This window comes from Myxine glutinosa, chromosome 5 (assembly GCF_964187855.1).
Source record: "Myxine glutinosa chromosome 5, kmMyxGlut1.1, whole genome shotgun sequence".
Lineage (NCBI taxonomy): Eukaryota > Metazoa > Chordata > Myxini > Myxiniformes > Myxinidae > Myxine > Myxine glutinosa.
Genome location: NC_136265.1, coordinates 104,225,983 through 104,253,969, shown reverse-complemented (window position 1 = coordinate 104,253,969; position 27,987 = coordinate 104,225,983). Strand labels below are relative to the sequence as shown.

General features: G+C 45.1%; 1 protein-coding gene across 3 annotated transcripts in view; it reads left to right on the top strand.

The window, feature by feature from the left end:
• ASRGL1 (asparaginase and isoaspartyl peptidase 1) overlaps positions 1–27,258 on the top strand; it is a 122,026-nt gene extending 94,768 nt beyond the window's left edge. For all 3 annotated transcript variants that reach the window (XM_068116709.2, XM_068116710.2, XM_078778463.1), the window contains exons 4-7: positions 10,985–11,139; positions 19,737–19,855; positions 23,115–23,225; positions 26,751–27,258. In XM_068116709.2, coding sequence (XP_067972810.1) covers positions 10,985–11,139; positions 19,737–19,855; positions 23,115–23,225; positions 26,751–26,959 — 594 coding nt within the window. In that variant the 3' untranslated portion in view covers positions 26,960–27,258. The remainder of the gene's footprint in view (positions 1–10,984; positions 11,140–19,736; positions 19,856–23,114; positions 23,226–26,750) is intronic.
• The last annotated feature ends 729 nt before the right edge of the window (positions 27,259–27,987 follow it).

The window sequence follows — 27,987 nt, the reverse complement described above, 5'->3', positions numbered from 1 at the left end:
TGGTGGGGGCGTCGCGCTGCAGGTTATATCACACGCCCTACCAAGCTATACCCACTGAGTCCTGGTTGGGCGCGAGGGCTTCCTGGCTCCACCTCCTGGTGACGAGGGGCGGGCCACGCTCGTGATTTTGGCGGCTCCTCCCCCCTTCTTCTCCGAGACAGAGCACATGGCCAATGGCGTCTTGCGGGATAGAAAACCACTCGCACCGCTGGGATGAGAAAACCACTCGCACTGCCGGGATGAGAAACGAAAGTGGACCTATCTTATTTGAATTCGGTGCAATGCAGAGTCAATTAATGGGAAACACAACCTTAAACTAATACACATAATAAGGAAATAACTATTTAGAAGGGTATATGATTTGCTACGTACATGTATATGGATTAACTAGGACGACCTTTGACCTTTACATTACGGAGGGTGATATTTACAACAAGATTCATTACACTACACAGGGTGATATTTACAACAATTCTCAAATCCACAACAATATATATATATATATATATATATATATATATATATATATATATATATATATTTTCCTTTTTTCTTTTTTGAAGACATGGGCTCATAATAGCCCTGACACACACACACACACGGACATACTGACGATACAAACACTTAACACAGCCACTGAGCTTGGGGTAACTGACGTCACTTCTGGGGATACTCTGGGGACCGGCGACGTCACAACAATGGCACCGCTTTACTCACCGTACTCAGCGGAGCATTTCCTGAAGAGGAATATTGCAGGATACATCATCTTGTAAGCTAAGTTGAAATGATTGGAAAACGCTGCATTTTACCGAAAATGACACATTTGTTATAAACAGCTATTTCATCTGTCTATTGTTCTTTTTACCTGCGCCACCAAAGGTCGACGGAGGTTATGTTTTCACCACTGTCTGTCTGTTTGTCCGTTTGTTTGTGAACAAAATATCTCAAAAAGTTGTGGACGGATTCGGACGAAATTTGGCTGAGATGTAGCGTATGTATGCGGATGATTTTGCTTATGATTTTGATTAAATGTGATTCTGTATTGTGATTTTCTGGTCTACCCTGGGATACAAAACGTAAACTGTTCACCTGGTGGAGGTATGCTCTCTACTGAGTGTCGTTCTAGTAAAATTATACATTTAATTAAAGTGTATTTATAACATGTTTGCCTTTGTTGTGGTATAGTTTTGGACTCTAATGTCGTTATTGTGTTTATGGAGTTTACAAACCGACGATATTAATTTCCCAACGACGGTTCGACACATAAATTGGCATGATAGCAAAAAAACAATGAATATTCAAAAAATAAATTCTTATATTTCAGCTTACATTAGAAAGAGAGAGAATAGATCAAATGGTCTTGTTTGACACCAGTTTCATGGCTTTATCTTCAGAATTGAGGAAGTTATGGCTGATAAATGATCTCAACAATCGTGCAGTATTCCGCACAGGTTCCGACGGAAATGAGCCATGGACCTTGGACAAAGCAAAAACAAAATTCCACGTCCATATTTTTCAGGTGGAGGACACACACATGGACCATAAAAAAAAAGGTTGTGGCTTGCTATACCTTCGGTTGCGGTTCACGTCTCAGAACCACCCTCAGCCACTGACCTATTAAGCAATGGGGTCATGTCCGTCTGTCTGTCTCATCGGTTTATGGTTGAGAAAGAATTTGTTTAAATTTGATGTTAGAACGTGAATCGGAACATTAATAGGAAGACGAGTCTTTCGGTTTACCGGACCTTGGCTCTGAATTCATCCTGACCGCACGTGCCCAGAGAAGAAGAAGAAGACAGACGCACTTTTTGCATCTTCAGATACATCGGGCTGCCAACGCAGTTTCCTTGGCTATTGGGCAGAATCCTGGACGGGTCGCCACTCCGACTGACGCAGGATACTCGAATGGCTCATTCGGCCTAGTAAGCTGGTACTCACTTTGCCGACCTCAGAAGGATGACAGTTTGAGTCAACCCACCTGGTGTTAATTCAACTGCATGACGGGCTTGAACTCGGGACCCTGAGATCTTAAGCCAGCCACCTTCACCGTTAAGCCAACACCAGGCTTACGTGCCCAGAGAGAGGAGAGATCAATTTTTTTTTTTTTACTTTATCTGCCTGTTTGGATAGCCTGGTGTTGGCTTAGCGGTTCGGGTGCAGGCTTGGGATCTTAGGATGCTGAGTTCGAATCCCGGTCAATCGCTGAATTAACGCCAGGGGGGTTGACTCAGCCTGTCATCCTTCCGAGGTCGGCAAATTGAGTACCAGCTTGCTGGGATGAATGATCCCGGTGTGTACCCCGGTTTAGAATAGGTACAGCGTATCCCTGCGCATCGTAAGAGGCGACTAAGGGTTGGCGCCAGGGAGGGCATCCGGCCATAAAAACATTGCCTCAAAACAGGGAACCATGATTGTCATGAGGCCCGCAAGGCTAACCCCCGCTCTAGCGGGGAAAATGGCCTTAAAACGATCATTCATTCATTCATTCATATCTGCCTGTTTGGCAGTCAAACAAAATTGAAAGTCATTCCAAACAGGAAATTTAATGTTTTTAAGGAAGTTATAAAGGACACTAACAACAGGCATAAATAACTAATGTCACGTCTTAGCTCGGGTGATGTAATAGACACTGGAAAATGGCGGTGAATGAATGAATGATCGTTTTTAGGCCATTTTATCCCCGCTAGAGTAGGGGTTGGCCTTGCGGGCTCCATTGTAAGTACATCTTTCTGGAGTGGTGGAAGCATTCTATGGGTGGTAAATGTCACTCACATTTAACGCTTGATTGCATCTTCTGTGACTTTGCCCCTTGAAATGACACGATAAGGGTTCGTTGAAAATTTGATGACAAAAGCTTTAAACAGTTACTCCCTGGAGTCATGCACGCCCGCCCGCACGTACAAACATTGGTAAAAGATTATTAAAGCCTTCATGTTTGCTCAACTGATCTGACATTGTCGTGGCCTCCATAACCATGCATCGTGCCATCTTTGTTTGAGGCAAAAGGTGTCGATAAGTGAAATAATGGTCTTAATTTTAACACTTGCTTGAATCTTCTTCTTCAGATTTTCACCTACCTTCATGTTTTCATCGTCTGATAGGACAGTGCGGTGGTTGCACACTTGCTTACTTACCTGACCTGAGTCAACCCACCTGGTGTTAATTCAACTGCATGACGGGCTTGAACTCGGGACCTTGAGATCTTAAGCCAGCCACCTTCACCGCTAAGCCAACACCAGGCTTACGTGCCCAGAGAGAGGTACACCGTATCCCTGCGCATCGTAAGGTGCGACCAAGGGTTGGCATCAAGAAGGGAATCCGGACATAAAAACGTCGTCCCAAATACCTCCACCACCTTGCCCGGTCGGTTACAGGAAGTAGATTCGTCCGGGACTTCCTTGAACTAGTTGGGGAAGCCCTGACGTTTGGAATGGATGTCTTTTATTTATTTAGGGTGCAGGATATAACTCGCCTACTCTTCACGAAAGACATCAATGGTCCACCAACTATTACTAGCAGAAGGGACAGCCGCCTTGACGTCCATCCGATGGACGGCACACACTTTTGATGCAACGCCCTGTCTGGGAAGCACCAGGATGGTGGTTGATAGCAGAGTTGGGAATTCAACACAGCCCAGACAGGTAAGTAAGCAAGTGTGCAACCACCGCACTGTCCGATCAGACGGTGACAATATGAAGAAGAAGATTCAATCAAGCGTTAAAATATAAAAATAACCACCTTTAGAGGCCATTTTTCCCTGCAAAGCGGAGGTTGGCCTTTTTCGGGAACCGTGGTTGTTGTTGTTTTTTGGTCCCCTTTTTGAAGCAATGTTTTACGGCCGGATGCCCTTCCTGCCGCCAACCCTTTTTGCCGCCTTTTACGACAAACAGGGAATTACCAGTGAACTGGTACTCAATTTGCCGACCTCGGAAGGATGACAGGCTGAGTCAACCCCCCTGGCGTTAATTCAGCGATCGACCGGGATTCGAACCCAGGATCCTAGGATCCTAAGCTGGCACCCTAGCCGCTAGCCCAACACCAGCCCAACACCAGGGATCAAGCGTTAAAATGAAGACCATTATTTTACTTATCGACACCTTTTGCCTCAAACAAAGATGGCACGATGCATGGTTATGGAGGCCACGACAATGTCCGATCAGTTGAGCAAACATGAAGGCTTTAATAATCTTTTACCAATGTTTGTCGGCCCGTACGTGCGTGCGGGCGTGCATGACTCCAGGGAGTAACTGTTTTACCATTAAAGCTTTTGTCATCAAATTTTCAACGAACCCTTATCGTGTCATTTCAAGGGGCAAAGTCACAGAAGATGCAATCAAGCGTTAAACGTGAGTGACATTTACCACCCATAGAATGCTTCCACTACTCCAGAAAGACGTACGTACAGTACCTTCGGAAGGTATTCACACTCCTTCACTTTTTCACATGTTGTTGTGTTGCACCATTAATTTAAAATGGTGTAAATTGAGATTTTATGTGTCACTGATCTATACAAAATAGCCCATAATGTCAAAGACGAAATTGTTTTTTGAGAAATTTTTACAAATAATTGAAAATGAAATAAAGAAATATCAAATTTACATAATAATTATACAACCCCCTGAATTCATAACTTGTAGAAGCTCCTTTGATAGCGATTACAGCTTCGAGTCTTCTTGGGAATGTCTGTATCAGCTTTGCACATCTGAATTTGGGGAGTTTCTCCCATTCTTCCTTGCAGATTTGCTCAAGCTCTGTCAAGTTGGATGGGGAGCGTCGGGGAACATCAATCTTCAAGTCTTTTCACAGATTCTCAATGGGATTCAAGTTTGGGTCTTTGGCTGGGCCACTCAAGGAGTTTCACATTCTTATTTTGAAGCCATTCCAGTGTTGCTTTGGCTGTATGATTGGGGTCATTGTCCTGGTGGAGCGTAAGTCTTCGCCGCAGTCTAAGATCTTTTACACTCTGAAGCAGGTTCTCCTCAAGAATTTGCCTGTATTTGGCTCCATTCATTGTTCCCTCTATCCTAACAAGTCTCCCAGTCCCTGCTGTTGAAAATCATCCCCATAGCATGATGCTGTCAACACCATGCTTCATGGGAGAGATAACGTTAGATGGGCGATGAGCTGTGCTCCGTTTCCGTCAGACGTAGCACTTTGCATTCAGGTGAAAGAGCTAAATTTTCATCTCATCAGACCACAGAATATTTTGCCTCATGTTCTCAGAGTCTTTCACGTGTCTTTTTGCAAACTACAGGCATCCACTCTCCGATAAAGCCTAGATTTGTGAAGAACTGCAGAGACTGTTGTCCTTCCGGCAGGTTCTCCAATCTCAGGCAAGGAACGCTGTAGTTCTGCCAAAATGGTCATTGGGTTCTTCGTCACCTGCCTGACCCCAGGGTCCTTCTTGCTGGTTGCTCAGTTTGGTCGGACGACCAGCTCTAGGAAGAGTCTGGGTAGTTCCATATTCTTTTCATTTCCTAATGATGGAGCTCACTTTGCTCTTGGGAACTTTCAACACTCTAGAAATTGTTTTATACCCTTCCCCAGATCTATGCCTCCTCACAATTCTAGATCAGAGCTCTACGGACAGTTCCTTAGACTTCATGGTAGAGTTTCTGCTCTGACATGCACTGTCAACTGTGGCACCTCATATAGATAGGTGTGTTTCTTTCCAAATCATGTCCAATCAATTGAATTGGCCACAGGTGCACTCCAATGAAGTTGTAGTGACATTTCGAGGAGGATCAAAGGAAATTGGATGCACCTGAGCTCAATTTGGAGTGTCATAGCAAAGGGGTGGAATACTTATTGACTCGAGACATTTCAGATTTTCATTTTTAATTATTTTGTTTAAAAGTTCTAATTTTTTTCCCATTTTGACATTATGAGGTATTATGTGTAGATCAGTGACAAAAATCTCAATTTATTCCATTTTAAATTCAGGCTGTGACATTAAATGTGAAAAAATTCAAAGGGGGGGGGGGGGGGGGGGGTGAATACTTTCTGAAGGCACTGTACACTCTACAACCAAATTGAATGATGTAATTTGGAAAGTTGCCAGGTACTTCGGCTGTACATTCTTAAAACTGCAAAATTTGAGGAATCAAATCAACAATTAAAACAAAGGCCTTGTACAAACAGCCTGCGGATGCAAGAACCCAACGGAAGTTCTTGCTCAAAAAGCAATGCTTGCTGACCCATTCAGAATGTGCAGACCCCTATTGTGTCGAGTTGTTTCAGATTATTGTTCATGCACATAGTGTGACACATTCTCGCATTCTTGAAGCCATATTCCTGTTCCTGTTCTTTGTAAACAAAACGAGTTTGTGCAAACACTTCACTTGTTTGGACCCTGCTGCAGCATTGTGGGAAGTCCTAGGTTCTCTTGCTGCCTCTTAGCCATGATGTATACCCTATATAGGTGTTACCCATCCATACAGAATGGGTATCAGCAGCAGTCCTAAGAGCCATTCAGGAACCAGGTGTGAGCATAGATTATTTTGAGTCTCCATACCTGGTATGTATTCTTACGTGTGCCCCTACTCGTATTTTTACTCGTGTGCTCCTAAATTTCAATTTTTTTGCTGCGGAAGTACTCTGCGTCCCTCCTCCACCACCTACAATCGGCTTGGTCAGTACCCATCTTGTCACGATGGAGGGTAGTTGCAGTTCTAGGAACCTAAACTCTCCATGACCTTGGTGAACTGCTATGGGTATCAAATAATTCCCTATTATTGTGCGCTTATATGGTTTTGGTGCACATGTACTCCACGTACCATGTCGCCATCTCCACCACCCATGTATGTTATCGGGTATGGGGAGAAAATAGATAAACTTTTCTGCAAGAACATTTTAAAGGGATGATGTCCACGGAATGTAGCTTTTACCTGCTTAAAATGTCTTTGGTTGTGTGGTCCGTGAGGTGCTAGGGAATTTTCGTTTTGGCCCACAATCCCCAAAAAAATTTCAATTATTATTTAATTTTTTTGGGGGATACAAAATCGAGGCTCGTGTAAGAGCTAACGCATTAATCACAAAAAAAACATAAACGGACACACAAAACATTTAATAAAGGGAGCGGGAGACAAGTTGGGGAGAGAGAGGGAAGCACACAAGTACAACAACGGCAGATAACAGGGACATCGGAAGATTTGTGGGAGGGAGAGGGCTTGGGGGGAGGGGGCAGGGGAAGTTTGAGGTATAAAACACATGGACACTGCTAGGACTTCCAGGAAAGAAGTTGGTATTTCAAAAAGGTGGATCTGGGGTGAATTAACTGGGGGAGAAAAGATCAAGGTTTTGGATGGGGGAAGATAAGAGATGGTGGTGAACAGCTGTTTTAAAGACCTGGAGTGATGAGTGGGATTGAAGAGAGTGAGGGAGTTTGTTCCAGAGGCGGGAGAAAAGAGGAATGAAGGAGTGAAGGTGAGCAGAGAGTCTTGATTTTGGCAGTTTCACCATAAGAGGGTTGCAGGCAGATCTTGTGCGACCTGTACGAATATTTAGGGGACAGAGCACAGAGAGAGCTGGGGGAGCAAGGCCAGAGAGGAGTCGGGAGAAGAAAGAAAGCCCACCAACCTGCCTGCGGTGAGTGAGTGAAAGGCCCTCGGAGTTAGCTTCATCGCAGGAGATTCCAATGATTCTGAAAGCTTTGGTTTCAACAGCGTGAAGCCGAGCTCAGTGTGAGGCAGGAGCACCGGCCCAGAGGGGAGAACAGTATTCCATTGAGCTGCGGATGAAAGTCTTGTATGTGGTGAGGAGCTCAGGTGTGCCAAGGAACGACTTCGCACGACGGAGGATGCCCAGTCGGCGACTGGCTTTGGAGGCCAGCTTGGAAATGTGGTTTTCCCAGGAAAGATCATGGCAGATAGCAAGACCCAAGAGCTTGAGTGACAGAACGTCTTGGAGAGGATTGTTGAGAAAGTAGATGGGAAGGATTTCCAGTCGGTCTTGTCGGAGAGACATCGTAAGAGTGTGAGATTTGTCAGGATTGAAAGACATATTCCACTCGTTTGACCAGTCTGTGATATTGTCCAAGTCAGCAGAGAGTGAAGAGGATGCAGACTGCCGATCTGAGGGATAAGGTATGGAACGGCAGAGAGTGGAGTCATCAGCAAAGAGATAGAGAGGATTTTCCAGAGAGTCGGAGAGATCATTGATGAAGACCAGAAAAAGCAGAGGGCCCAGAACACTACCTTGGGGAACTCCAGGCTGAACAGGAAGGGGAAATGAGAGAAATCAATTCAGGGCCACACGTTGAGTACGACCAGAGAGGACGTCTGCAATGCATGCATGGAGGTTTCCATGGATACCATAGGAGGAGAGTTTGCTAAGCAGAGCGGGGTGCCAGACCGTATCGAAGGCACGTGATATGTCAAGGGAGACGGCTCTGATTTCCTGTTTGACAATGAGGTCCTCCATGCATTGTTGAGACAGCAGAAGCAACATGTCCAGGGAAGAGTGACCTGGTCTGAATCCAAATTGATGATCAGAGATCAAGCCATTGGAGAAGAGGAAGGATTTGATATCCGAAGCAATGATGGATTCCATGGCTTTGCTGATAATTGGGAGCAGGCTGATTGGTTTGCAGTTGCAAGGATCTGTTTTTGCACCTTTTTTGTGTAAAGCGGTAATGTTTGCTGATTTCCAGGATGCTGGCAGATGACCTTAAGCAAAGGAGAGGGTGAAGAGAACAGAGAGAGGGTGTGAAAGAGCGGAAGAGCAGGATTTTAGGACCCATGGGCTGATGCCATCTGGTCCAGTTGCAGAATCAGAGTCGAGGTTTGACAAAAACTTCTCCATTTGTCACGAGAGAAGGACAGAGTCCAGGAACAGCTGCGTATGACTGGGTACTGTGGGTACAGAGAGATATGGGTTCGGAACACAAGATATTGAGTCAAACACAGAGTTGAGGCATTCATCTTTTCCACGTGCAGATTTATCTGTGTAGCCATTTGAGGTAAGGGAAGGGATGGAGGGGGAACAAACACCAGAAACAGGTTTGACCAGACGCCACCAGGATTTGGAGGAGGGCGACAGATAAGAGAGTTCATTCTTGAGAACGGAGAGATATTGTTTCCTGGCTCTCCTGAGGGTGGACACACACTTGTTCCGGGGTTTGTGAAAGGAACTGAGATTTCCTTCCGTTTGATTTGCTTTCCAGGAGGCGAAGGCAAGTTGTTTCAGGGCAACAGCCTCACCACAAGATTCCATCTACCAATGTACCATGGACGGGAGGAAGGGTATGACAACTGAAGACGGGATGGGATAAATCTGTGCATGAGAGAGAACAATTTTCTTTGGAAGAATTCCCAGGATGAGTTGATGTCAGAGGCAAGAGAGATGGGAGACCAGTCCAGATGATTGATGGCTGCTTGAAGACCGTGCCAGTCGGCCTGAGTGAAATGCCAGACTCGTCGGCACTGTGGAAGCTCTCTGAGAATGGCCAGAGAGATGTCCAGTTTAACAAGCATATTGTCAAATGAACCGATTGGAGCAAAAGAACAGCAGACATTTGCAGGGAAGTTTATCATAACCAAGTCTAAAATTTGGGGACTCCTTCCTGTTATCTCACCATTGTGATGCGTTATGTCATAATTCTTCAATATCGTGATATAACGCCACTCGGGGCACTTACTTTAAAGACCTCTTCGGCGTGATACCTCTTCGATTACATCACACAATGGATCATGGTCGAACTGGAGTAACCCTATTGGAGATGTTTTGATTGGTTGGAAGCTGGGGGAGTGGATGGTACGCAAAGTTATCCCAAAAGGATCTAAAGGAAGACTTGAATCTCCCATTTTAATACAACCTCACCTCTTCCCGATTCACGGAAATGAAACTTGAAATTGCTTGAAGGCTCAACAACCAACAGAGCATGCACTCCGTCAAACTAAACCACGTGGACAAAGAAGAAGAGGATTAGAGAACATGTGCCCCGTTTTACTCCCGTATTTATTTCCTATCCATGCAAAAAGCGAGTTCGGGTCGGGTGGGTTATAACTTTGTTCAACGATAACCCTGTGAACACAACGGACGCAGTAAGGTGTCCGATGCACAGATTTCGTGTTTGTCGCTTTTTCGAGATATCCTGCTATGTATCGTTTTTGGCCCGATCTCCCAATGGTGAAGAATCACTTAAAAAATTAAATAATTGTCATATCCGAATCCATATTCATATCTTTACCAAAATCGAATCGAATCGTTCTTGTCACACACACAACCTGTCCACCAAGTTTCGTCCGAATCCGCCCACAACTTTTTGAGAAATCCTGCTATGTATCGTTTTTGGCCCGATCTCCCAATGGTGAAGAATCACTTTTAAAATTCTAGTAGCCGGATCCGAATCCGGATCTTCACCAAAATCTAATCATTTCGCCCTCATCACATACGCTCTGCCAAATTCCGTCCGAATCTGCCCACAACTTTTTGAGATAATTTGTTCACAAACGGACAGACAGACGGACAAACCTTTGGTGGCGGAGGTAATGACTGTTGGACTTTATGTGTCGACCCAAGACCTACCCCAAACATGCCTACAGCAAGGCCTCATAATATGACGTGGCGTTACCTGGAAGACCCCCCCTCAAGGGAAATGAATGCTGGGGCAAGAAGTGACTTCCACTGAAGCTTGCCCTTTCCCGTCGCCATTTTCCCCATTTTTGTCCATTCATTCCATTTCTCTGCTATTTCCCTGAGGAGGACATCTTTCTTCCTTTTTTTTGACCTATTGCACCAAATTGAAGCCGATGTGACAAAGTGGACATTATTGCTCCTTGGCTCAGCTTTATACAATTTCTTTACACAAGGTCGAGGCTCATGGAAGAGCGAGGTGTTGGAGGGTAAAAAGGCAACAAACTGGCAGCGGAACAGTGACTGGGCCAATGTTATTGGACACAACAAGTAAATCTTCTTGTTACAATGAAAATCTATTTTCTTGCATTGATTTTCCCCTCGTTACTCTTTCCCTGCCTTCCCACAGACTGGACACGTGCTCTTGTCAGAGAGCGGGGCACACAAGTTTGCCCACGCCATGGGCATCCCGACCGTGCCCACGGCTCAGCTGATCACCGAGTACAGGAAGAATCTATGGGAGAAGAGACGTGGACAAGCAAACCCTGCTGTGCCAGATGAGGGGTGCGTAGTACAGCACATGTCGCATCACCTGTTATTTATACCTGCTCACCTTCACAGTCTGCATTTTCCAATCCCAAAATCATTTCAGGTCTTGCACCTTTTTGGACCAATTTTATGAAAAGTCAAAGCGATTATGGATTTTAGGATTGTTTGGATTTAAGAGGGCTGGCAGGATATCCCAGAGGTACGCTTACTCTCTTCGAAGGTGTCTGGCCTAGGTTAGAATCCTGACCCAGGTACAATCTGTTATCCTGGTGTTTCACATCCCAGAGGTACGCTTACTCTCCTCTAAGGTGTCTGGCCTAGGTTAGAATCCTGACCCAGGTACAATCTGTCATCCTGGTGTTTCACATCGTAGAGGTACGCTTACTCTCCTCTAAGCTGTCTGGCCTAGGTTAGAATCCGGGCCCAGGTACAATCTGTCATCCTGGTGTTTCACATCCTAGAGGTACGCTGACACGCCTCTAAGCTGTCTGGCCTCGGTTAGAATCCTGGCCCGGGTACAATCTGTCATCCTGGTGTTTCACATCCTAGAGCCGTGGTTCCCCTGGGAGGCCATGGTGTATTTCTCGGGGGGCCATGGGGTAATTTGAACCATACTAAAAATTAAATATTGGTTTTTTTGTTTTTTATATATATTATTTTGACTTTGATATTGTTTTTTTTCCCCCCCTTTTGCAGATTTGACGTTATGGCTTCTGGGAGTAAAAAAAGAAAGTATCTTGACGAATACATAAAGCTTGGATTCACGTCCATTACCGTGTCTGGCCAAGAGAAACCACAATGTGTGCTGTGTCACAAGGTTTTGAGTGCTGAATCCATGAGGCCATCCAAGTTGAAGTTGCACATTGAGACGAATCACGCACAACATGCAAAGCAGAATCCCGAATTTTTCAAGCGGCATGAAAGAAATTTAAAGCGACAGAAGTTGGATGAGGGAGGAGCTTTTCAACAACAAAATGTAGCAACTCTCCAGGCTTCTTATGAAGTTTCTCTTGAAATTGCAAAGAAGAAAAAGCCCCACTCGGTTGGGGAGACATTCATCAAGCCTTGTACCCTCCTCATTGTCGAATGGGTTCTCGGCAAGGCAGAGGCTCGCAAAGTCGAACAGGTGTCTTTATCGAATAACACAGTGCAGCGTCGTATCCGTGACATGTCGGAAGATGTGAAACAACAGATCATCAATGAGATTAAGGCGGCGCCTTTCAGCTCGTTTTCTTTTCAACTTGATGAATCGACCGATGTTAGTTCCTGCTCCCAGCTACTAGCATTCGTTCGCTATGTCAAGGGAGATGGTATCAAGGAAGAATGCTTGTTTTGCAGTGCCCTGGGAACAACGACAAAAGCTAACGACGGCATGGAAAAAAATGAAGTTGTTTTTCGATGCGGGAGGAATTCAGTGGGAGAATGTATGTGGTGTCTGTACTGACGGTGCTCCTGCCATGCTTGGTTCCAAATCCAGATTCCAAGCAAAAGTGAAGATGCTGGCAGCACAAGTGAAAGGAACCCACTGTATGATTCATCGCTACGCCCTGCCTTGTAAGACTCTCCCTCTCTCATTGAAGAAAGTTCTTGATGTCGTAATCAAGATTGTCAACTACATCAAGGTAGGGGCTCTCAACACCCGAATGTTCAAGGAGCTGTGCAAAGACATGAACGCGGAACATGAAACGTTACTGTACTATACTGCTGTACGCTGGCTTTCGAAAGGGAATGTTCTGAACCGCGTCTTTGAACTTCGTGTGGAAGTCAAACATTTCTTGAATCTTCAAGGGAAACATGACCTCCTGCAGCATTACGACGAATAATTGTGGAACGAACGACTTGCTTATCTTGCTGACATTTTCGAGCAGCAGACCAGCTGAACCTCAAGCTCCAAGGAAGAGCGACTAATATTATTCTTTTCCACGATCATCTCAGAGGATTTGTTGCCAAGCTCCAAAACTGGCACAGGAAAGTGAACACAGGAAACATTGCTATGTTCGAAAGAATGTCTGAATTGCAAGACAGCATTGGAAAAGAGCTTGATCCCGTACTGAAAAATGACATTCTTGAGCATCTGCAGTCACTGGAGCTAGAATTTCATAAGTATTTTCCTGATTTAGACGACAATGAGGCAAAAATTGTGAGGAATCCTTTTTCCGTCAACCTTTGCGTGGAGAGCATGCCGGAGGCAATGCAAGATGAATTCCTGGATCTCCGAAACGATTCATTTGCCAAAGACACATTCGAAGAGAAGAGCTTGACGGAGTTTTGGGTGGGAATGGGTCGCTACCCTAATATCAGCCAGATAGCTATCCGGGTGCTTCTGCCATTCTCGTCTACCTATCTCTGCGAAGCGGGTGTTTCCACTCTGTTGAATATCAAATCGAAACAGCATAATCGGCTCCACGTGGAAGATGACCTCCGCTGTGCCCTGACTGTGACTCAACCACGGATACCCCAATTGGTAGCTAAAATGCAATTTCAGCCATCGCACTGAGTTTTTAATTCACTTTTACGGCGCATGCACCGCGTCCTTAGTTTTGATTACCTGAGTTGTTGTCGAATTGAGTTTCTTTTTGTGAGATTATAACACACTGCGTTAAATACAGACACAACAGAGGTTTTGAGTTTTCACATATTCTTGACTTGGAACCTTTTCATACTGTTTTCTTGTGTGGCAGTTCTATTTTATGCTGTCCATAGTGTTGCTACTGATAATATTAAAATCTCATATCAAACATGCATCATTCGAGCGACGTTGCTTTGTTTGCTTCTTCCAAAAACGATGTAGTTGGGAGCCAGGAAGGAACAGAAAAAAACTATGGAACTAAATGTTCATGTTGGCTACTTGGAATTCCTCATTTTCTGTGTAATAATTTACCAATTCTCATACAAACAAAATAGCAAATTAAAGGAAAAATCACCTCTCAGAATGCACCACAGAGCATCTAGAAATCAAAATTTTTATGGGGGGCATGCCCCCAGATCCCCCTAGCCTACTTACACGCGCTCCGCCGCTCGACCCTTGCGAAAGGGAGGGGGGGTGCTGAGGATGTGCTCTGGAAGCCAAGGGAACCAAGGAACCCCTGGACCTAGAGCTATGCTTACTCTCCTCTAAGCTGTTTGGCCTAGGTTAGAATCCTGGCCCAGGTACAATCTGTCATCCTGGTGTTTCACATCCAGGATGAGGCCTCAATGTGTGTGCCGTCCCATGGCTGGACGTTAAACTGGGCGTCCCGTCTGCCGGAATTATTTGCTGGACGATAAAGATCCCACGGTGTTCAGCACAAATAGTTACGTGAGTTATCGCTGGCATAGTGGACAAATTTCTACAAGTTTCATCCTTGACTGCTGGGAAAGCAATAACAAACCACCCGACATAACCCTGGCCACGACGCTGCTCCGGCAGCACGGACACTATGTAAACTAGAACGGCACTCAGTAGAGAGCATACCTCCACCTGGTTGGCTATATCACTCAATGGTGAAGAATCATTTAAAAAATTATACTAGCTGGATCCGGATCTTCACCAAAATTGAATCGATTTTTCCTTGTCTCACACACATCCTGTCCAAGTTTCGTCCAAATCAGTCCATAACTTTTTGAGATATCCTGCTATGTATAGTTTTTGGCCCTGTCTTCCAATGGTGAAGAATCACTTAAAAATTAAATAATTCTCATATCCTAATCCATATTCAGATCTTCACCAAAATCGAATCTATTTGTCCTTGTCAGACACCCAACCGGTCCACCAAGTTTCGTCCAAATCCGTCCATAGCTTTTTGAGATATCCTGCTATGTATCGTTTTTGGCCCGATCTCCCAATGGTGAAGAATCACTGAAAAATTCTAGTAACCGGATCAGAATCCAGATCTTCACCAAAATCGAATCTATATGTCCTCGTCAGACACCCAACCGGTCCACCAAGTTTCGTCCAAATCCGTCCATAGCTTTTTGAGATATCCTGCTATGTATCGTTTTTGGCCCGATCTTCCAATGGTGAAGAATCACTTAAAAATTCTAGTAACCGGATCAGAATCCAGATGTTCACCAAAATCGAATCATTTCGTCCTTGTCACAGGGTGTGTAAGACAATGATGTAACGGGCCAAATGGTTCTTCCTGTGTTTTAACTTCCTTATTGAACTTGTAAATCCAATTAATTCATCCAAGGGAGAGGTTCAGCTGGTAAATTGACTTTTTGCTAAAAAATAACAAATACATATCGAGGGAATTGTGTCACGTGCCATGTACTGGCTAAACCCAAGCTCGCGATGAACTATACATTTTTTTTTGTCAATGGTATTCGGCACTAGGCCTGTAATTATTTGGGCCTTAACGTTTCGGCTCAAGTTCAAGTTCGAACAGGTTTCCAGTCCTGCTGATCTGCCACATTCATACAATGAAATGCAAGAAAGTTGAGACACGGGAGAAGGCCATTTGGCTCATCGTACCTGCACCAATTCCCCGCAACTCCCTTAAACTGACAACTGGTGATTATGCCAATCCCTTGTAGTGGGGCAGATATGTGCAGATTTTTGCCTAAATTGTTCACTTTATGTTAAAAGCACCAAATTTTCAGGAATGTTAGAACTAGTTGTTGTGGTAAATATCTGATATAGTGCCATCTCAAAATTTCCCGTCAAATGGAGTTTTTGGGCGATTTTCAAAATGGCCGCCAACTTGACCGGAAGTGAGCCTATCATTTCTCAAGGCCACAAGCGTGACGCGCACCCGAAGGGCCCATCAAGTAACGGTGTGCTCGTTATTTATTCTGCTTCAGAGAGTGTACCAGAGGTACGTGGGTGGAATGGTTGATGGCGCCCTTCTCTTTGATGTGTGGTGCGCTCAGCAGAGGTCGACAGTGCCGCAGTTCCAGTACTGGCACACAGCGCTACAACTGGTGCTTCTTCTCCTTGTTTTCCTAAAGTCTCTTCGCCAGGCTGACTTTGACATGTACGTGGATGTGGTTTACAATATGCTGCCATGGTTTTTTGCTCTGAACCACCCAAACTATGCATGTTGGCTTCCTATACATGTACACGATATGCGCGCACTGGATAAGAAAGCACCAGAAGTAGCAGAGGCATTCAAGCAGGGCTTGTTCACCATCAACAAAACCCCCAGAAGATTTTCGGCAATTGCCATCGATCAGGCGCACGAGCAGAACAACGCGATGGTCAAGTGTGATTGATGGGCCGTGGGCCTGACTGAAAACCCCAGCGCTCTTCGCAGATGGATGCTATCCGGCCCTGAGATGGCACGGCTCGTCAACAACTTTGAAGCGGGTATGGCTCCTGAGGCAAGTCACGAGGCAAACTACCACCATGAAGCACAGAAAAGTTACTTAGCAGCATTCCACCAAGATGTCAAATCTCTTGTGCAAGTTTTTGAAGAATTGGGTAACACTTTTTAAGAGGAAAGCACCGACGTGATCGTCTTGGTTACCAAGGTAGTAGCAGACGAGGCCGGAATATCGAGGATGCGACAGATAGAGGATGTTGGTAAGAAGCAGTGTGAGGCATTCATCTCAGAGCGCTTAGTAGAGCGGAAGAAACCGCTAGCTGACCCCATTACGAGAAACAAGCTCAGCTTCTTTGCGACTCCTTCCCAGAAGAAGACTTCCAAGGCTAATCAGCAGCTTTCCTCTATGAAAAGCGAGTGTTCCCTGTTCTCTCGGCTCTTCATAGCATGTGAAACAACAAATGGCGACTTGGATGAATTTTTCAGACATGAAAACCAAGGATGTCCGCCATCATTATCTGACGAAGGAAATCTGCATCTACCTCGACAGAAATCAGAGCTAGCCAATTGTCTTCAGGCTCTTACCACCCCTCCGAATGCTACCCCAGCCAATAGCGGTGTCATGATTATGGACGGAGCAGCATTGGTCAACATGGTGAAACCTACAGGAACTGAGAGAACGTTCTCTGGATATGCTTCAGCCACGTTTGTCCCCTATGTGACCGCTCAGCTTCGTCATGTCAAACGTATTGATATTGTGTGGGATGAATACACCGACGACAGCCTAAAAGCCACAACTCGAAGTAAACGCAGATCAGGAGTAAGGCAACACGTCGCACCAGACAACCAGCTTCCAAGAAATTGGAAAGAGTTCCTTCGTGTAGATCAGAACAAGCGGCAGTTGTTTAAGTCTCTTGCGCTATGTGTTACATCGATTGACTCAGGTCATCAGAAACAGGTCATCTGTTTGATGACTCAGGTCATCTCAGGACTCAGGTCATCACATGGCAGACAAATACTTAGCAGTCTTCCACGCAACGACACCTCCAGCCTAGCCCCTTGCACGCACGAAGAAGCCGACACAAGGATGTTTCTGCATGCAGCAGATGCTGTCCAATGTGGCTTCACCAGAATCATTATGCACACTGTTGACACCGATGTCCTGGTACTGGCAGTGTCTCTGGTACAGAAGCTGCAGGAGTGAGCAGGCCAAGGCATCGAACTCTGGGGTGGCATTTGGTACTGGGACACATCTGCGCTACCTCGCAGCCCATGAGATCGCCGAAGTGCTAAATACCAACGTTGCACGTGCCCTTCCTGCTTTCCATGCAATTCACGGGATGTGACACTGTCTTGTTTCTTTGGGAAGGGCAAGAAGACCGCGTTTCACCTTTTTTCGGCCAAGTTATAAATATTTAGAGATTTTCTGACGAGAGTCAATTTCACTTCCGGTTCAAAAATGGCCGCCATTTTGAAAACATCCTCTTAATGACACTTAACGTGAATTTCGGTGATGGCATTATATCTAATTTTTATTAACCCCTTGAAAACAGTCCTCATGCCAAATTTGGTGCTTTTAACAGAAAGTGAACAATTGCAGCACATATCTGCCCCACTATTGGCCTTGTCAATCCCTTGGCCTTGTGTACCCACGATATAACATAACGAGTGATGTTATTTTACTTGCTTTTGATGGACGTTCTGTCTCGAGTTACTTCCACCATCGGTGGAGGACGGAGGTTTTGTTTTCACCCCTGTCTGTCTATTTGTCTGCTTGTCTGTGAGACGGAGGTTTTGTTTTCACCCCTGTCTGTCTGTATGTCTGTCTGTGAGATGGAGGTTTTGTTTTCACCCCTGTCTGTCTGTCTGTTTGTCTGTCTTTCTGTGAGACGGAGGTTTTGTTTTCACCCCTGTCTGTCTGTTTGTCTGTCTGTGAGACGGAGGTTTTGTTTTCACCCCTGTTTGTCTGTCTGTCTGTCTGTTTGTCTGTCTGTCTGTGAGACGGAGGTTTTCTTTTCACCCCTGTCTGTCTGTCTGTTTGTCTGTCTGTCTGTGAGACGGAGGTTTTGTTTTCACCCCTGTCTGTCTGTATGTTTGTCTGTGAGATGGAGGTTTTGTTTTCACCCCTGTCTGTCTGTCTGTTTGTCTGTCTTTCTGTGAGATGGAGGTTTTGTTTTCTCCCCTGTCTGTTTGTCTGTCTGTTTGTCTGTCTGTCTGTGAGATGGAGGTTATGTTTTCACCCCTGTCTGTCTGTTTGTCTGTCTGTGAGATGGAGGTTTTGTTTTTACCCCTGTCTGTCTGTCTGTTTGTGAGACGGAGGTTTTGTTTTCACCCCTGTCTGTCTGTGTTTGTCTGTCTGTCTGTGAGACGGTTTTGTTTTCAGCCCTGTCTGTCTGTCTGTCTGTTTGTCTGTCTGTCTGTGAGACGGAGGTTTTGTTTTCACCCCTGTCTGTCTGTCTTGTCCGTCTGTCTGTGAGACGGAGGTTATGTTCTCACCCCTGTCTGTCTGTCTGTATGTTTGTCTGTCTGTCTGTGAGACAGAGGTTTTGTTTTCACCCCTGTCTGTCTGTCTGTCTGTCTGTCTGTGAGACGGAGGTTTTGTTTTCACCCCTGTCTTTCTGTCTGTCTGTTTGTCTGTCTGTGAGACGGAGGTTTTGTTTTCACCCCTGTCTGTTGGTCTGTCTGTCTGTGAGACGGAGGTTTTGTTTTCACCCCTGTCTGTTTGTCTGTCTGTCTGTGAGACGGAGGTTTTGTTTTCACCCTTGTCTGTCTGTCTGTCTGTTTGTCTGTGAACACGATATTTCAAACAGTTGTGAACAGATGCGGACGACATTTGGTGGACAGGTTGTGTGTGTGAGAAGGACGAATTGATTAGATTTTGGTGAATATTCGAATCTGGATATGAGAATTGAAATGTTTTTAGTGATTCTTAACCATTGAGTGTTAGGGCCAAAAACTGACATGTAGCACGATATTTCAAGAGGTTGTGGATGTATTTTGACAAAACTTGGTGGATTATTTGGGTGGGTGACAATAACAAGCGGATTATATTTTGGTTCAGCTCCGGATGCAAATCCGGCCTATCGGTGGATTCAAAATGTAAACTGTTCAGCCTGGCGGAGGGAGGTGCAGTCTGCTCTCTACCGAGTGCCGTTCTACTTTAGTTTTGTGCTGATGCAGTTAATCTGATGAAGAAGATTTTGTTGGTTTTTTTAATTTATTTTTATTTATTTTTTATTTTTACAAGATCTAAGGCTCGTAATGGAGCACACACACACACACACACATGGTTACACTTGGCCTGGGGAAAGTGCCATCACTGCCGTCACTTCCTGTTTCACTACAAACGAAACGGTGTGTCTGCTGCAGGTCAAAGGGAACGGTGGGAGCTGTCGCAATAGATCGCAATGGAAACGTGGCCTCTGCCACCTCCACAGGAGGTCAAAACTACAAGATGATCGGTCGTGTCGGGGATGTTCCTTGCATCGGTATAACCAACACGATCTTCTTTCCCAATGTCTTTCCGATGACGCTGGACCACCATTTCATATTTGCCTGTTTAAATGCATCGGATAGGCCAGACTTGAGCCAGTTGGCGGATTTCCACTTATTGTACCTCGTGATTGGTCAATCGGTATTTACCCCGCGCACGCGAAGCGAAAAGCGGGGTTAAGCAATTGGGTCATGTCTGTCCATTTGATCAGTTTATGATCGTGAAACAGCTTATTTAAATTGAATGTTATATTTTGAACATGAATTGGAAGACAAGTTTACCGTTTAACAGTACTTTGGCTTTTAATTCATCCCGACCGCGCATGCGCAAAGAGGAATGGGATAATTTCTTTACTCTCTGCCCGCTGACAGTCAAACAAAATTGAAAATCACTCCAAACAGGAAGCGTACTGTTTTTGAGGGCATCGTAATGGACACAAACAACAGGCATGAACAACTCATGCATAGACTCTGGGAAAAACTGCAGAATAATCCGGAATTAATTTATTTATACGCCTGTAAACCTCTTTCGACCTTTATACAAAACTAGTATAAAGCATGTCAAAATGGCGGGTTGGAACAGTTTATTTGACGGTGCAGCCTCATGAGCATGCCGAATTCTGATGCCTCGGCCTAGTGTCAGGTGTGCTGATTTTTATTTATTGTACATCATACGGACGTGAGTGAACAGTCGTTTTACTCTGCACGCGTTGCACATCACGTTCAGCAAATTCCACCTCCCTGCACCTTGTATTTTTTGTTATTTAAAAAAACGTTTCTGTACACCGCCCTTGAGGCTCGGTTTGCAAGCCACCGTCTACAATTCCAATAAAAGAGACGTAATTACTCTTTTATGGAAAATGTTTTTCAAGTTTGTTTTATCCTCAAAAATAGACCGTAGTGAACACACACTCGTGTTAAAAGATTGGCCTTTAAAACCTTCCCTTATGAAGGGGGACAGACAAACACACAAACAAACTGACATGCTTTATAAGGCAGATGAATATTATATAGCATGAGAGGGCATGGCACGTGAGATGGTACAGCGTCGGGGTGAAGAAGACTCAGTGTATAAGACTAGTTCAGCAGCATTAAACTTAAGACTTAAGCTAGACTAAGGCTACTAGATTGATTCCGGGCCTAGCTAGACTCAGCTATGAGGAGCGGCTGAAGGAGACAGGTCTTTCTAGATTGGAAAGGAGGTGGTTACGAGGGGATATGATGGAGATGTTTAAGATAATGAAGAGTACAAATAAAATAATTGCAGAATAATTATTCAGCACAATAGACAGTGATAGGACCAGGGACCATCGTCTGGGAGTAAAGAAGAGGGGAGTTAAGACAGTAGTGAGGGAGGTAGGGGTCTTTCACTTCGAGAGTAGTTAATGCACGGAATGGTCTCCCTGGAAAAGTAGTAGCAGCACAAACAGTAGATAAGTATAAATTGGAATTAGATAGGTACCTAGAAGCATCGGAGATAGAAGGGTATAGGGATATTCGCTGGACTTTTAGGTAGCTCGGGTATGGATAGGTGATTGTGTACATCTGTGAGGAGTGTCGTGCCCGTGTGGGTCTCGTCAAATGGTGGTGTGTGGTTGATGTTGTGCGTCTTCTCACCCAAGAACCACCCCCCGCCCCTCCCACCTCCAAAAAAAAAGAAACAAGTACAGATACATTCAAAGTACACCGCCCACATACCAAATAAATAAATATCCTCCAGCATGGCATTGCCGGGGCACCTGGCGATACCGCCGTGCAGCTCATAGAGACTGTATTGGGAGGGAGAGGTGCACAGTAATTGATTGATTAATTGCGTAATTAAAATCGACAAATAATTATCATACAATATTTTCTTAATCAATTGGCTAATCGCATACTTAAACCACCAGTGCTTCATCCGAAGCTGTAACTTTTTGAAAATTCATTAAATAAGCCATTAATTGGAAAAAGTAAATAATTAATTGATTAATCAGTAAGTAATTAATCGATTAATCAATAAATCAAAATATCCTTTATAGCCACATCGCTTGGTCATTGTCGTGTTCAAATATCAGCTTCCTCGCTCAAAAGGTGCCTGAGGTAATGCCCAGATGAGAAAGAAAATAAATAAGTACTTAATAAATCGATAATAATTAAATAACGAATCAATTAATTTATTAATTAAAAAACAAAAAAATAGCGTTTTTGACAAAGCCCTTGCTCACCCTTGTGCCGAAATTTCAGCTTCCTAGCTCAAAGGATGGCTGAGATATCGTCCGGACAAACAAACAAACAAACAAACAACCGGAGTGAAAACTGAGTACTCCCTTTCAGCGCGCGTCATTACCGGGCCCCCTTTCGGTGCCCGGCAATGACGTTTTGCAGCGCCTGGAGGTGGCATAGGAAAGGGCCGGCGTACAATAGCTTTTTATTTTTTCCATTTCAATAATTTAAGTGAATATATATTCCCCAATTTTATTTTGACACCCTTGGGATATCCCCGGGCATGCCACATTGACTCATTCACATTCCTCCCCTCATTCCTCCAATGAAATTGCGTCATTTTGACGGATAAAATGAGTCTGGTGTTGATGAGGTGCAGGGATGATCGGCCGAGTGGCCTCCTCCTGTGTGCACCTTCCTTGTGGAACACCGGGTGGGGCATCGTGTTCTATGAACTCTCTCGTGAGATGAATGCAAATCATACCTTTTTGGTAGGTTGGGTTGGTTTCACCTGACATCACGTGCTAATTACTTTGTCCAGATGTGATAAGGAAAAGGTAGCTCTCTTTGACAAATCTTATGATATTCATACGATGGCATTATGCTTGAAGCATCCGCTCTCAGTCTGGTAGGTCGGTGGTTCGAACCTGACCTTGGCCTAGTCGTACCAAAGACTTTAAAAATGGTACTTGCTGCTTCCTTGCTTGATGCTCAGCATTTAGAGGATAGAACACGAACAAACTCCATGGGTTTGGAGTTTGGGGCAGAAAAAAGGTTTCTCCCACTATGTGCTCCGAACAAGCACCACCATGCAGCATTTCCCCCCTATTGGTCAACAGCGATGTTTCTCTGATGTGAAGTTCTGTGTGTGTGTGTGTGTGTGTGTGTGTGTGTGTGTGTGTGGTGTGTGTGTGTGTGTGTGTGTGTGTGTGTGTGTGTGTGTGTGTGTGTGTGTGTGTGTGTGTGTGTGTGTGTGTGTGTCACATGTATCCATGTATAGTTTTGCATGTTACGAACATCTCCCTTTGTTTGATTTTGTCCTGTCTTGTGCAGGTTCTGGTGGATATGCAGATAATGAATTGGGAGCAGTGAGCTCAACAGGTGATGGAGAAGCTATAATGAAAGTGGTTTTGGCTCGACTTATGCTTTTCCACATGGAACAAGGTGAGTGGGAGCAAATGAGGGATGGTGAATCAGCTAACAGATATACCTCTTTTTTTTTTTACCGGATTCTGAAAGTATCAGACCATTATGGATGAATGTTAAATTAAATGTGAGATTGGTGAAGGTTAGAACCACCAATCCAAACGCACCTTTGAACACTCAGTTACGCACCCCTGGTAGCTTACACACCTCTCAATATGGACCTCTTGCTGTTTTGTATACCTAGTCGAGGGTCGTGGAAGAGCTAGTTCTACTACACTGAACGGGTCAGGATGTAACAGGACGCAAAAGGAATAGTAGAGAGAGGGAAACAGTGGAGCTGAAGGTGAAGACAGAGGGAGGCGGACAAACAATGGGTGTGAGGAGGAATGGGGGCAGTAGAGGATGCATGGGGTGGACAATATGGATACAGAAAGTGAACTCACAGGAGGGAAAACTGGGAATTTGGAAGGAGGAGGGATTTGGGTGAGGTTGGGAGGGTAGGAAAGATCATGGTTTTGGATTGGGGATGATCAGAGGTGGTGGTGAACAGCTGTCTTGAATACCTGGAGGGAATGGGATTGAACAGACTTGGGAAGTTGGGTCCACGGGAGAGAGAGAGAGAAGAGGACAAATGAGTGGAGGAGAGCAGTGAACCTGGATTTTTGGAGTTTAACAAGAAGGGGTTTGATGGCGGACCATGTGTGCTCTGCAGAAATCTGAGCTGTTGGGATGGGGACAAAGCCCAGAAATAGCAGAGGGTGCAAGACCAGAAAGGAGTAGATATAAGACAGAGGGACAACCGACATGTCTGCGATGGTGAAGTGATAGGCCCATAGAATCAGCTTCAGCGCAGTAGATTCCAATGTTCTTGAAGGCCTTGGTTTCCACAGCATCATGCTGAACAAGATGTCAGGCAGCGGAGCCAGCTCAGAAGGAAAAGCGGTGCTTCTCAAACTGTGGATGAAGGCCTTGTAGTGGATAGGAGTTCAGGTGTGTCAAGGAAGGACTTTGTACGATAGAGGATGTCCAGTTGGCGGCCGGCTTTGGAGGCCAACTTAGAAATGTGGTTTGCCCAAGAAAGACCATGATAGTGAGACCGAGGAGTTTGATTGACTGAATTTTCTCAAGAGATAGACAGGTTTCCCAGGTGGTCCTTTCAAAGAGAGAGAGAGAGAGAGAGAGAGAGAGAGAGAGAGATAGTGAGAGTAAGAGATTTGTTAGGTTTGAAAAACGTATTCCAAGTGTTTGACCATCTTGTGACTCATCAGCAAAGAGATAAAGAGGATTTTTCCAGAGAGTCAGATAAATCATTGATGAAGATCAGGAAAAGGACTGGGCCCAGAACACTGCCTTATGGCACTCCAGCCTTGACAGGGAGAGGATTCCATTGAGTGATGCACGTTGGCTGCGTGGGTAGAGGGAGCCGGGAAGCCATGTGTGGAGTTGGCCTTCGATGTCATTGGCAGAGAGTTTGGAGAGTAAGGCAGGATGCCAGACTATAATAAAAGCACGAGATATCCAGTCCAGAGAGACGGCCCTGATCTCACGTCTGACATTGAGGGCCTCCATCCATTGTTGGGAGAGTAGAACCAGCATGTCCAAGTTGGAGTGACCTGGTCTGAATCCAAATTGATGATCAGAGGTGGGGTTGCTGGAGAAAAGGAAGGATTTCATTTCAACTTCTATGATGGATTCCATTACCTTGCTGGCGATTGTAGGTAAGCTGATAGGTCTGGAGTTGAGGGGATCAGTGTTTGCAAATTTTATGTGACGCAGTGATGTTGGCGGATTTCCAAACAATTGGAGATGATTTAGTGCAAATGACAGGGTGAAAAGGGCAGAGAAAGAGAATGCAAAAGCACCAAAGTAGGATTTTAGAACACGTGAGCTGGTGCCGTCTGGTCCAGTTGCAGAGTCGATGATTGAAATAAACTTCTCCACCTTCTCAGGTGCAAAAGACAGAATCCAGGAACAGTTGGGTACAACAGGGAAGGATGGGTACCAAGAGTGATGAGTTGGGGATACAGGATGTTGAAGCAAACACAGAATTGAGGTTTTCGGCCTTCTCGTGAGTGCAGTCGGCTGTCGTGCTCTTTGATGTGAGGGAAGGGGTGGAAAGGGAGAATACTCCAGAGACAGACTTGGCAAGGCCCCACCAGGCTTTAGAGGAGGGAGTTCATTCTTGAGGTTGGACGGATGTTGTTTTCTGGCTCACCTGAGAGTGGACATGCACTTGTTGTAGACTTTTTGGAATGCACTGAGATTGCCTTCGGTCGGATTAGCCTTCCAGGATAAGAATGCAGGTTGTTTCAGAGCAACTGCCTCGCCACAGGATTCAGTCTACCACGGGCGGGAATAAGGGTAGGATAATTGACGATGAGATGGGATGAATCCGTGCATGAGAGAGAGTAGATTTCTGTGGAAGAATTTCCAGGCTGAGTTAATATCAGGGACAGTAGTTATGGGAAACCAGTCCTGAAGAGAGATGGCGGTTTTTAGTCCCTGCCAATCTCCTTGAGTGAAACGCCAGACTCACCAGCATTGAGGCAGCTCTGAGAATAGCCAGAGATGTTCACTTTCGCAAGCATGAGTTGATGAACCAATTGGAGAAGAGGAAGAAGGGGAGACATTAGCAGGAAAGTCGTCATCAATTCCAGAAGGGAGGATTTGCCATTGGGAGAAATCCAGGCTGGAAGGTTCATGGATCGAGTTAGTCCCATGGAGTCTTATCTTTGCTGAAGTGCCACCATGGCTGGTGAGAGAGGTACCAACACGCAGCCAGTTTACATGGTGACAATTAAAATCGCCACATATGAGGAAGAGAGAGTTGGGATGAGTGGATAGAAGTTGGTCCATGTTGTCTGAGAGAGATGTACGTAGATGGAGTCACCACTGTTTGGAGGACGGTACAACAGACTGATGAACAAGAGGTGGGATCGGAGGGGAAGTCGCAGCCAGAGATGCTCCTGGGGGTTGGAAGGTGTGAGATCAGTACAAGGGCAGTGAGAAATTGAGTTGTTGATGTATGGTGCAGCTCCGCCGCCAAGGCGTGGTTCAGGCCTATCAAATTGGAGGAGACAATAACCCGGAAGAGGCACTAAGAGGTCGGGGATGTCCTGCGGGAGGAAGGATTCTGTTAAACTGATGATGTCTGGTTTATCAGCAACGGCCTGAATTGACACATCTGTCAGGTTAGAGCATCTGTCAGGTCGGGGAAGTATTGGTGTGGTGCAGGATGGGGGATTTGTAGGATGGGGTGCGGCGGAAGGTTTGAGGATGTGGGGTTTGGGTGTACGTTTGAGTGTGTGGTGTGCGGGGGAAGGTTTGTGTTTGTGGTGTGTGGCGGAAGATAAAAGTGCCTTCAGGTTAACTTTGATAAACGGGGATGAAGATCATGAGATGGGAGATTTGATTGCTTGTTAAATGCATCACATCACATCACAATGACATCACAATGAATACATCACAACCAATCAGAATGTACGATATAATCACATGACTGTACCATGAGGCATATCACATTTTGCTCGAAATGTCTCGCAGGAAAGGAGCCATTTGAGGCAGCCGATCTAGCTCTGCAGCATTTGGTGCGTCGGACTGGAGGCACCGCCGGCCTGATTGCAGTGACCCCGAAAGGAGAGTGGACCGCACATTGCGTGTCCGAACACATGGTTTGGGCTGGCGCTACGCAAGGACAGCGATACTATGGTTTGAAGAGGGGAGATAAGTATGTGCAGGAGGTAGATGAGTAATTGTAATAAAACATGCCAACTTTTTGTGTTTGTTATTAAATTAATATATCTGATTGGCAAGAGAAATGAGAATGTTTCTGAGAACTTTTTGAAATCCTTCGTATGAATGGTCTTGGTAAGAGTTTGGGAACCGATTGCTAACGTCTTAATCTGATTGTAAAATTGATCATCAATCAATCGATGGTTGGTCATTTGGTGGTGCAATGGTCAACATGCAAAAAAAAGGAAACACGTCTTTGATGTTTCTTATTTGTCGATTTATTAACCAATCAAGTGGTGAATAAAGACAAAAAATTAAATGATGTGTTGCTGATGTTTGTTCATTCCACATCCTACAACTCACTTCATCACTCATAAATAAATAAATATTTAATATTACCCTGGTGGTGTTCCTGTACTGTACCTGCCTCACTGTTCTCCTACCCACCCCCGACCCCTCTCCCCCTACTCCCACCCCTCTTGCCCCACTCTCTTGCAAACTTAGGTCAGATCGAAGGGGCCGGGCGGGGGGCAATGTTCTTTGGTGACGCCCTTGCGTTGCTACAGAGAACAGTTGCTTACCCACTACCTAGTAACCTTGCCCACTTTGGTTCCATGTTTAATGCCATTGGCTGAAGTTGACGAATCACCAAGACATTCCGTTCACATATTGCAGGTGTCACAAAGAAGTTGGCACCAAACCAGGGGAGTGTTCAGTTACAAAACCATGAGCTAGCCCTAGTCAAGCCAGCCGTTCCTTAGCAACGGTTTTGAATGGAGTGCCAAACAGGTCTGCACGAATCGTGGTCATTAAACACACCCCTAATTAAACACACCCCTAATTAAACACACCCCTAATTAAACACTCCCCTCGTTAAACACCCATCCAGTTAAACACAACCCTATTTAAACACACCCCTAATTAAACACACCCCGAGTTAAACATACCCCTCGTTAAACACCCCTCCAGTTAAACACAACCCTAATTAAACACACCCCTAATTAAACACACCCCTAATTAAACACACCCCTAATTAAACACACCCATA